At 32.0% G+C, this 11,892-nt stretch overlaps 1 protein-coding gene and 1 long non-coding RNA gene across 2 annotated transcripts in view; one reads left to right on the top strand and one right to left on the bottom strand.

Moving 5' to 3' along the window:
• The window catches only part of LOC134693812 (neuronal acetylcholine receptor subunit alpha-3-like), a 34,610-nt gene extending 23,131 nt beyond the window's left edge, over positions 1–11,479 (bottom strand). Inside the window, exon 1 of the mRNA XM_063554727.1 lies at positions 10,975–11,479. Within this exon, the coding sequence (XP_063410797.1) occupies positions 10,975–11,035 (61 nt within the window). The 5' untranslated portion in view covers positions 11,036–11,479. The remainder of the gene's footprint in view (positions 1–10,974) is intronic.
• LOC134693816 (uncharacterized) lies at positions 5,016–8,909 on the top strand. The gene is made up of 3 exons (XR_010102484.1): positions 5,016–5,113; positions 8,004–8,091; positions 8,778–8,909. It is a non-coding gene; the product is annotated as an uncharacterized LOC134693816 (long non-coding RNA).
• Positions 11,480–11,892: the final 413 nt, after the last annotated feature.

Here is an 11,892-nt window from a genome sequence, read left to right as displayed (position 1 = left end):
TATGAAAAGGGTGGGGTAACAGAAACCCAGCGGCAATGACACCCCTTATTTAATGGAGACATGTAGTTGGAACCCCCTTTATCATGGCTAGATCCGACAATGATTTTTACATGTAAATCAAGCCTCGGGTATTTGTTGGCATAACGGTAACCACGAAAGGGGGAGGGCTAATTGAAAGCACGAGGAATTATAAATATACAATTCAACAGGGGTAGAGTGCATGGAGGAATGGGAATTATTGTCTCTTCACGATAATCGAAAATAGTATCTTGCACGTTATTTTCATCATCTTGTCTGAAACACTCTGAATAATGAGCTTCAAGGCGAAAACAAGGCATGTGAAATACCAGAGACATATAATACAATATTATATTGTTTTGTATTATATGTCTCTGGAAATACTAATAACATACACTTCTTTTTTTATACGTTGTATGAACAAACCCATAAATCCCTCAAAAAAAAGGCTTGATTATGTCATATCAAATAAATTACAGCGCGGAAAGGTAACTTTAATTTAATATCAAACCTAAATTTTTGTTATATTTTTCAATAAATTTTAAAATCTTAATTAGGCATGCCCGCCGGAGTTCCATTTCATGAGACCTACACAGATTTCCATAAAACAAATTAAAAATTATAAATACAGTTTTCAATTCTTTCCGGCATAGATTAAAAAATATGTATAATATAATCTTTATACGAGTTTGGTTGAATTATTTCACTTCATTATAATGATAAATCATTTAGTTCTTAAATTTTTAATTAAAAATGAATTTATCATTTTGATATCTAACGATCAACTTTTTAAATTGAAGTGACATGGTCAGTAACCTAATTAGTTGCATGGCTGATTACCATCTTACAGGTGACCCAGTAATTTTCCATATGACAGTAGCGTGTGCCCTCGGGTTATATCGGGGTGTGTATAACTTATTTTCTGGAGAACATCCTGTCCACGTGTAGTACTTAGCATATATTGCAACAGATGACATTAAACAAATTTTCTTTGTAGCATCGGAGGCAATTTCATGTTCGACCACACAAAATATTTCACAAAAAAGATATGATAAAATCAAAAGAAAAAGATAAAAGAAATATTAACAAATAAAGGTGAAATTGAGTAAACGGGGATTCGTGTTTCTATGAGCTTATTTTCAGTGGACAACAACAAATGGAAGTTTTTAACGACCTTGTGTGACCTATAGTTGTTGATGTTTGTGTCATTTTGGTCTGTTGTGGATAGTTGTCTCATTGGCAATCATACCACATCTTTTTTTTAATATTCTCTGGCTATATACATGATATAATATATATAGCACTTGCACGGTCGGTCCAGTGGACATATTTCATACTATGTAACTTATACAGTAATTCTTTTTATAAATATGACAATAATTGTCCGATCTGATACACGTACCTATAATGTACAGAATTTTGAACAGCTTCAAATATATGGGGTCCGTAGAAACACCGCAAAGGGCCTCCTTAGTGCACTAAGAACAAAAATGTGCACTAAGGACCTGATGGAATGATACAACTGTCACAAATGATATGGCATATATAAATAGACAAATGGTTGCACCTGTCCTAAGTCAGGAATCTAATGTACAGTAGTTGTCGTTTGTTTTTGTAATATATACGTGTTTCTCGTTTGTTTTGTTTATATAGATTAGACCGTTGGTTTTCCCGTTTGAATGGTTTTACACTAGTAATTTTGAGGCCCTTTATAGCTTGTTGTTCGGTGTGAGCCAAGGCTCCGTGTTGGAGGCCGTACTTTAACCTATAATGGTTTACTTTTTAAATTGTTATTTGGATGGAGAGTTGTCTCATTGGCACTCACACCACATCTTCCTATATCGTTTTGTAAAAGGAGAAGGTCCGGTAAGACACCTTTTTGGCCCCAAAATATAGCAGTTTTACAAAATTGTTAAAAGTAAACTTTTAGTTATTTTTTGGACAGTAGAATGCTTCAGCTTCATAAATACGGGCTTTTTTTTTTTTTTTTACAATACATGGCACATATATCGGGTACTGGCACCATAAAGTCATGCTCAATGGCAAAAACCATCTGAAAAGTGACATTTTCCGGCATATTTGGTGGATTTTTCATATTTGAGCTTGAATCGGATCGTTTTTAATGACAAAATCAGTGAAAATCTTCCACATACATTAATAGAATCAAATAAAATAGACACTTAAGTGTTTCAAAAGTGATCAAAATCTTTCGTCAGATGAACCTGAAATTTGAGGCCAAAATCGGTTCGGACCTACTCCTTTCATAATTTTAAATTATATCTTTTCTATAATGTTTTCTCGACACGTGCCTCAAATGTGATTGTCACCTTTAGTATAATCGCCGGAAGAAATTCATGTTCGCTCAACCTTGAACTATGAATAATCTGCTAGTATACTGATTAAACATGTACTAGTATATGGTATTTCAAATTGTTCTCTATTTTTTTTCATTTGTTTGTTTCTGCCGTATTTATTCTGCCTGCTATATTTTTTACTTCTAAAGTAATAGCGTATTTTCAACTCTTTTCAGTTTGGGATTTTTCATCCTTTTAATTTTAAAAGACAAATAATTGTGAACACTTCACGGAAAAGTGAGGATTGATATTTGGTTGCTTAACGTCCAGTTGCCAATACTTCATTCATTTTTCTAACTATGCCATTTATCAATCATGATTTCGATTAAATAATTAAAGTTATAGAATTAATACTTAAAAGTTTATTTAGAGTAACCATATGCCGGATGAACAAAAAGTGTGCCATTTATTGAAAAACATATGGTTTGGTATAACAAGAAAACTTCTCTAGTGTTCTAAACATTTCTCACATAACCCCTCCCCCCAAACCCCCACTTCAAGCTCTGGATCCGCGCCTGCCCATAGTGCTTATTACATTATAAAATAAAATGGTATTCATCTTCAATTGTTGAAATGAAGATGAATTGTTAAAAAAAAAAGCATTGACACCAGTTAAAAGTTATCGTTCATAGAAGACAGTTATGATTTATTCTATAATCGTAAAATAATTTTACCTCTTGGCCGAGTTTTTTCTATATTACTTCTGTAATCGGATTTTGAAGAACCCCATGGACACCACATACTCTCAAATGTCTTTCAAGGAATAAAGATAGTATGTGAACTCTTGTGTTGTTAGTAAGAAAATGAAATATCAAAAGCCTTTGTTTCTCAATTTGTATCTCAAAAAATAGAGTTCGTTAATTAAAAAAAAAGCTTGCATAGCAATTTCCTTAAAAACTAAATATATATAACAAAGGCAAAGTTTTAAAACACAAAATTTATTTTTTCTTTTTCTTTCATAAACTTGAAATTATACCACGCTAAACCGTTAGGTTAACAACCATTGATTAATCAATAATTAACGATCAAAAGACAATTGTTTATTGGATTAGGTTGATTGAACATGATGATTCGGGAATCTGCAATAAACCGTTGGTCACGTGGCGAGTGGCACGCGTTTATTAAAAAGTCATTTAACTTCAAAATTACAAAATCTATTGATACCTAACTTTTTAGATATGAGGTTTTTAATCATATCCTCTTATATTCATGCTCGCTGTGATCTTAAAACATCGTTTTAGTGTCCTTAATGCAAAAACTTTCTTCTTAATGCACTAAGAAATCTTTTGCGGTATTTCTACACACCGACATATATGGCCTTATTATTGGTAATAGATGATGAAGAACATATTTTATTTACATGTATTAAAAATAAAGATTTGAGACTTGAATTTTTGCAGAAAGTTATAGAAATACCTATTCTGATATAGATAATATGGATAATGTGGATAAATTGGTTTTATGTCTTTCGTGTCCGTCAATTATGCAGTATACGGCTCCATTTGTTAAAAAGTCATGGTCACTGAGGAGAGTGGACTCAACAACTGCATGATAGATACCTATATGTATATAATGTTTGTTCTTTTGTTGTTATTTTTGTATGATGTATTGTGTTCATTTATATATGCCTTCAACCCCATTGGGGTATAAATGTGCATTTATTCAATAAACTAATTGGTAATATACCATAGTGTCACTAATGGCTTAACGTGTTACCAAATTAAAAAGAAGAAATAGGCTCAAAACCGCATTTTTAACTTTAATTTTTTTCAATCCCAAAATAGAGAAGAGGTCCGGTATACAGACTAATTAAAAAGTCCAGATGAGAAGTTTAACTTTTAACTGTTTCTTGACGCATGCAAAAAAAAAAATGCAGTACCTGGTTACAGTTGCTCATTGACAAATTATCATCTTTCGATTACATGATCTTAAATCTATACTGTATGGTCTTAATTCTAAAAGTTATAAAATCTAAATGTGAAGTGATCTAAAATGTTCAATATAAATGAGTATTTTCGCTGTGAAATGAATCTAAGGTCGTCTAAAAGTATACATAGATATAGGAAGATGTGGTGTGAGTGCCAATGTGTATTTGACCCGACTACTGACTACATAGTAAACTATTCATTATGTATGTATAAGGGGGACTCGGGATTGTCGAGGCGTATTTTTTGTAAACGTGACACATGAAAGTCAAATTATGAGGAAGGGTAGGAGGGGTACTGATTCCGAAATCCCGAGCTTAAAACACCCAATCCCGAAACCCCGGGCTTAAAAACACGAAATCCCGAGGTCCCGAAATTCGAAAAAAGAATTATCGGATCCCGAAAGGGTCAATCCCGAAATCAAGAGCTTAAAAACTCCCGATCCCGGAGTCCCGATAAGGTCCTATATATCCTCCCTCAAATTATTGTGCCGTGAAAACGCGAAATGAAGTTCAGCGGGACATGGAAAATTACAAAAATATCAGAATTGTTCACTTATATATATATATATATATAGTGTAAGCGTAATGGCATCATTCGGGAATCTGAAAAATAAATAGTAACTAAGCGGGATCCGTGAACAGAACCCCCAATGAGACCCCCATTAATTTTGGCTTATTTTGGTCTTTTTAGTTCGTTTCTTTCCCCTACATTTCTTGACCGTTTTTGTAAAACAACAGCACTCGAGGTCTGACAGTATTTTACCAAGAAATGCACAAAATATTCAAAAAGAAGGCATAGAAAATTTAAATATTGGTATGCACACATACTCCCCTGTTAGCACAGACTGAGACTACTATAACACATATAACACTATAACACATATAGTAGTCTCAGGCACAGACAATTATATTTTTGTAAACGCGCCAAACTCGTTTCTAATATTTATAATAGAACTGAAAAGAAAATTGAAATGGGGAATGTATCAAAGCGATAACAACATGACCAAAGAGCAGATAACAGCCATAGGTCACCAATGGGTCTTCATTGCAACGAGAAAATCCCAAAACCTGAGACTGGGGTAGATCCTGAGTCACATAAAGGGGTTCCTAACCCAGGACAAATTTGGGGGGGGGTGGTGTCAAACTACATGTCCCTATTCAAATGCATTGATCGTCCAGTAAAGAAAAGGGGGGGGGGGGGTTCCAACATGTCCAACCCTCAGCCCCCCTGGAGCCGTGCCTGTGAGGCATGCTTTAGCTTACCATTAAACAAAAATGTATACTAGTTGAGTGATAATGGACGTCATACTAAATTTTACCTTTTAAATTGTTATTTGGATGGAGAGTTGTCTCATTGGCACTCACACCACATCTTCCTATATCTATAAACTCTTCAATACAAAAAAAGAAACTAAAATAAAAATCATACAAAGGTCACAAAGGCCATAACTTCTGGCTCCTGAATAAGAAAAAGTGCAAAATGCAGTGGGGATAAAAGCCTTTACTGTAAATTCCTGAAATTACAATTATATAAATCATCTTGTAGCTTTGTGCATTTCTTGAAATTGGTCATATTAATAAATGCATGCAATATTTTCAGAAAATTTCAATATATATATAGGCTTTTAAAAGTCAATCTTGTGCATGATTATCAATGATTATACTCGCACAATTAACACATGTGGTTCTCAAAACTCACAGGTGTCTATGCTATTTATGACAACTTTTTATACCCCCGCTTTCAAAAAAGGGGGGATACTGTTTTACCTCTGTCTGTCAGTCCATCTGTCTGTCCCATGAAAATCTTTCGTCGCATTTTTCTCAGGAACTACAATACAAGGATTTCTGAAATTTGGTTTCAGGGTTTATCTAAGTCATTTATACTGTGTGATGCGTTTTCAGATTGATCACTTGTCAACTTCCTGTTAACCGAACACTTGTATGATTTTACACAAGTCATGATAGCCAAGTTGAAAATTTTCGTCACATTTTTCTCAGGAACTACAATACAAGGATTTCTGAAATTTGGTTTCAGGATTTATATAAGTCAGCTATACCGTGTGATGCGTTTTCAGATTCATCACTCGACAACTTCCTGTTTACTAAACACTATTTTTACACTATTTATATTATCCACTTGCGGCGGGGGTATCATCAGTGAGCAGTAGCTCACAGTTTCACTTGTTAATCGAGTATAAATTTACAAAATATGTTTAGAACTTTATGAATTTTAGGTTTTTAAGCATAGATATAGTAGGTCAGGATCTGCGAACTCTCACTGACTGACTGAGCACATAAATTTAACACTAGTTTTTTGGTGATGTTGGTGTTGCTTAGTGTTTTGTTTTGTTTTGTTTTTCTTTTCTGCATTTATGTTTTGCCTTGGCATTGTCAGTTTCTCTTTGATTGCCTTTGGTTTTTTTGTTATGTTAAATAACAAGTCACATATAATCATGATAATTAAGGTCCTTTTTAATTTTTAGGGATTTAAAATTTTTAATTTAAAGTTAGGGATTTTATTCATAAAAGGGGGGATTTTCCAGTACGTATACTATTAATAATGCTTTGAGCAATTTTCATGAAACTTTTCATGAATTATTTTTGTATAACATAAACATGATAATTTTCCTTTTAATTTAAAAAAAAAAATCTGATTTATGTCATTGTACTATCATGACTTGGGATTAGGATAGTCTCAAGAATGCTTTATCAAATTTTTATGAAACTTTGGTGAATTGTTTTTATATCTTGACATAAACACCCTTTTTATTATTATGACCCAAAGTGGAGGGGGCATAATGTTTAACACTTGATCGCTTGTCCGTCTGTCCCAAAGTTGTTTTTTGTTCTCTTACATTACTTTAGTTTGCCTCAACTAAATTCAATTGCCCCTTTAAAAATGGGGGAAATATGCTGATTTTTTGGTTTCCTGTTTTCTAAACTTAAGTTTGTCTCAACCAAATGTTATGAAATCAATACACAATGCTTATCACCACAAAATACAGATTAAGTTTGAATTTTGGTAGTGTCTCTTTTACTAAATTCGATAGTTATGTTCTTTAAAAATGGAAAAAATTGTTTCGGCCTTCTAACTTAAGTTTCCCTCAACCAAATTTTATTAAACTTTAAAACAATACTATTTATCACAATTTTAATCAGATCAATTTCAAATTTTGGTAGTAAAACTTTTACCGTTCTTCAGTTATGTTCCTTTAAAACTTTGAATAATATGCAAGCTGGAGTATCATTCCCTATTTATCATGCATATTTTTTTATAAGATGCAGAGTTAAGGAACTTTAGTTGTTGCAAAGTTATTTAAAATTTGTCCATTTTCAGAATCTTTGAAAGGTTTGAGAAATGTATTTGTTAAAAAAAATCACAGCCTTAAACTTATAGTCACTTGAGAGATCTATAAATTGAGCCAAATTATATACATGTTTAATTCAATGAATATCACTGTTTGTGCATGTTTTTTTTTTTTTGGAGGGCGGGGGTCTTATTTGCGCAGTGCTCATAGTTTTTTAGTCGATAAAAAAAAATCATTTAAAGCTTACAGACCAGCTATAAGGGCAAGTAGCTTATCAAGCACTCATGGTTTAGATTTTTATTAAACACACATTAATATACATGTATATAAATGTACATTACACAGAAAAAAATATTGATGCAAGATGTCATTCAATTTTTACTCTTTTATGTATAGGACAAGAACTATAGAAGATACAGAGAAATAATATTCAGCAGAAATGATAGGCAATGTAAAATTTGCAGAAGCCAACTAAACCTAAATGGTAAGGCACCTTTTAATTTTAAAAAGTTATTGAACTTGAAAGATAATTACTTGTATAATGATTACTATAAAAATTCAAAGATGTGGTATATTAAATATGAAAACTGTCATGGCTTTGAGAAAGCAATTGTAGGCCTGTTACGACCTTCAATAATGAGAAAATCCATACCCTATACTATAGTCAAAGTAGGCAGCTATAAAAGACCTAAAGATGAAACATTGAAACAATCCAAACTGTAAAACTAATCATGCTAATTGCCTAGTTTATAACAAAATAAATTACAAAAAATAAATATGACCAGTATGATACAACAACAACCACTAAATTTTAGTGTCAGACTAAACTGACAAAAGCTACAGGCTCTGAACTTTGCACAGGCACAATAGGAATATGGCAAGGTTATTTAAAAATAAGATGTGGTATGATTGCCAATAATACAACTCTCCACCAAACAACCAATGATGTAAATTTCCTGCAAACACGGACTTGACTACTGTAAATCAGCTAATTTTTCGTGAATACTTTATTAAGCATTTTATACTTTCTAGTCTACATCGCAGTTATTTATTTTTCTCGAGTTCAAGTTTACTTAATGTATTTTAATAAGGAAATTAACATGAAAAACATTTATTGATGTTCCTCTCTCCATTTATAACATTTCATTTGTTTATTTTGTGTATTTATAGGTGATCAGACATCTTGGTTTTCATGATCAAAAGGTCATTACTGAAGAGGAAACTTAAAGTTGAAATTTATTTACATAGTGCATAATTGGATTAATTTGAAATGGAATGTGTGCTTTTCTGCAAAAAAGAAATAGGAAATATCAACATTATAACATGATAATGTTCATAAAAAAAAGGTCATTGGAGTTCTATCATAGATACACAAGAACACTATTGCATAAAAGCAACAACATATCTTAATCAAAAGAAAGGAGAATGCAGAACAAATACTATTTTGTTGTTGAAAAAAGGAACACCATTTTTATCCACTCATTTACATCGCTCCCTCATATCAAATATACAGAAGAAGATCATTGAAGAACAATTTGCAAAAATGATTTCTCTTAGAATTGAAGGGAATTGTTTAGTGAATGGAATAATGTATACACTGAATTCTTACTTATTGGATTGAATAACTGTACACAAGCTGAAACAGAAGAAATTCTGATTTAAAATAACACGAAAAGTGTTTATATTTTTATTTAATTTGCAAATATATAAACAAATTCTTTAGAACACCACAAATGGTATGACATTCAAATTGGTTGCTTATTAATGTATCGCATTGAAACAATTACAAAGAAAACAGAAGCATTTGCTTCAATTTTTTTTTAAATCAAAGTTCAATTTATATAAAAAGTATAAACAATACCTAGATCTAAACAGTCAGACTGTATTATTTTCAATGTCATTAAAATGTTGAGTCAAACATTTATTACAGTTTTAAATATCATTTGCATCAATTATACAGTCTTGTAATTATTATATTCATACTGTTTGTATACATGGTATAGTGAAGAAATGTTTAACAAGTGAAAATAAGGGAAAACATTTCCTTAAGGGAAAACATTTCCTTTTAGGGAAATTTGATGTTCAGAAATTTCCTTAGAGGAAATTTGAAGAACAATGATTTCCTTAGAGGAAATTTGTTGTCTTGAATTTTCCTCCAAGGAAAACTGTTTGTCAAAAATTTCCTCACAGGAAAAAGTATTTCCTCAAAGGAAAATTTGAAGCTGCAAATTTCCTCAAAGGAAAAAGAATTTCCTCTAGGGAAAAAGAATTTCCTCTAAGGAAAAATAATTTCTTCTAAGGAAAAAGAATTTCCTCTAAGGAAAAATAATTTCCTCTAAGGAAAAAGAATTTCCTTTAAAGAAAAAGAATTTCCTTTAAGGAAAAAGAATTTCCTCTAAGGAAAAAGAATTTCCTTTAAGGAAATAGAATTTCCTCAAAGGAAATAATTATGCAGCAAATTCCCTAAGGGAAATCTTTTTCCCTTGAGGAAAAAACAATTTCCCTTGAGGAAAAATCTTTTTCCTTCAGGGAAATTTGATTTCCCTTGAGGAAAAGTACTTTTCCTCTGAGGAAATTGTTGAAAAAAGGGGCATAACTTTTTCAACAGTGGTGCTAGAGCCAAAAAAATTTAGGACAAATATCAGGGAACCAATACCAACCAAGTTATCAACTTTGTTTTGACTTAACTCCAAAAATTAAGGTGACAACTTTTGCACTCAGCGGAATTGCAAACTTGTCCCGGAGACTGTTATGTACTAGTATCATATATAGACGAGTATGATGTTTTGTTTTGAATGAATTTTATATACTGAATTTTGGGAATAAATGGGGAATACGTCAAAGATACAAAAGAGCAGAAAACAGCATACGGCCACCAACGGGTCTTCAACACAGGGAGAACATCACGCAACCACAAGCGGGCCTCAGCTTGCTCCCAAATAAAAGTGTGTTCTCGTTATGGACGTCATACTAAACTCCAAAACATATAAATGAACGTAAAGGCATACATGCAATGTATATATTAAATATTTCGTTTAACGTTCAGCCCAACAATGATACATCATTCTATGAATTCGAGGTAGGCATTACATTCGTCCATTAACATATTTGGATCCGTATTACAGTATCATTGCGGAGCACCTCTCTCAATCTCTCACCTTTATACCATTCAGAATTAAAACGGTATAGAATGTTTACACCGTATACATGTACATAAAATAGAGAAAGGAATGTACATGTAGCGTTCGCGTTATAAGTATTTTGAAAGTTCTGTAAAACTATCTTGACACAGAAAATAATTATAGTACTCAACAATCCATTTTGTGTTGAAATTAAAACGAACTTTAAAAAATATAATATTTCTTACCTATGAAACAAAAGAAAAACAAAATTCCTCTTTTTGTCCACCACAATGTATAACATGTCATCTTCCGGTTAAAGGGTTAAGCAGCTAACCCAGTAATCTGTAATCTATAATATAATATCTCAATACAATAGTTGATAATTATTTTAAATCGAAAACATCTAGCACCAGTACAACTGTATCTCCCTTTCGATGGAATCATTGTGCAGTTGTATAAACGCGGACAAAATAAAAGTCAATGTCATTTAAAATATAATTAAAAAAAAAATGACGATTGAATTACAAAATAATTACGGTTTAATTAGAAAAAAAACATCAACGGCAAACATCCACTTAACTCAGTTGACTTTGTGATCGTTTTATTTTATCATGAATCGACATAAAGCAATGTTGTTATATAGGGTAACTGTACTAAATCTCAATCCTCAATTGAATCATAAAATAGAAACTTCAATAACACCATATGAACGTGAAGTCTTCCAGTTGTTACGAATTTACTTAATTTAAATGTTTTTATAAACATTTACACAAGGGAAAAGCGAACTCAGTGATCCACAATATTTTAATCATTGGTTTAAGTATTTTAAATATGTATAGCTGTGAAAATGTCTCTATCTGTCTCTGATCATGATCGTTATTAAGAGATTTTCCTAACAATAACATTGATCCGTTAAAAAGAAGTTTTACTTAATAAACTTTAAACCCAAGTTCTATAGTATATATATTTGTGACTGAACGTTTTGTTTTAAACATTGTTTTATCAACAAACGTTTATTTAGATAATGAGTTAACGCATAAAAGCGACAACCACTGAACAACAAGCTGCTGGCGCGGGACAGTTTAATACAGAATGTGAAGGCGCATTAATCCACCCATTACCTGGGACAGTGGTGTACATGTAACAGATTAGAAGTTTACTAA

This window comes from Mytilus trossulus, chromosome 12 (genome assembly GCF_036588685.1).
Source record: "Mytilus trossulus isolate FHL-02 chromosome 12, PNRI_Mtr1.1.1.hap1, whole genome shotgun sequence".
Classification (NCBI taxonomy): domain Eukaryota; kingdom Metazoa; phylum Mollusca; class Bivalvia; order Mytilida; family Mytilidae; genus Mytilus; species Mytilus trossulus.
The sequence above is the reverse complement of the archived record's forward strand: the minus strand, read 5'-3'. Positions and strand labels throughout refer to the sequence as shown.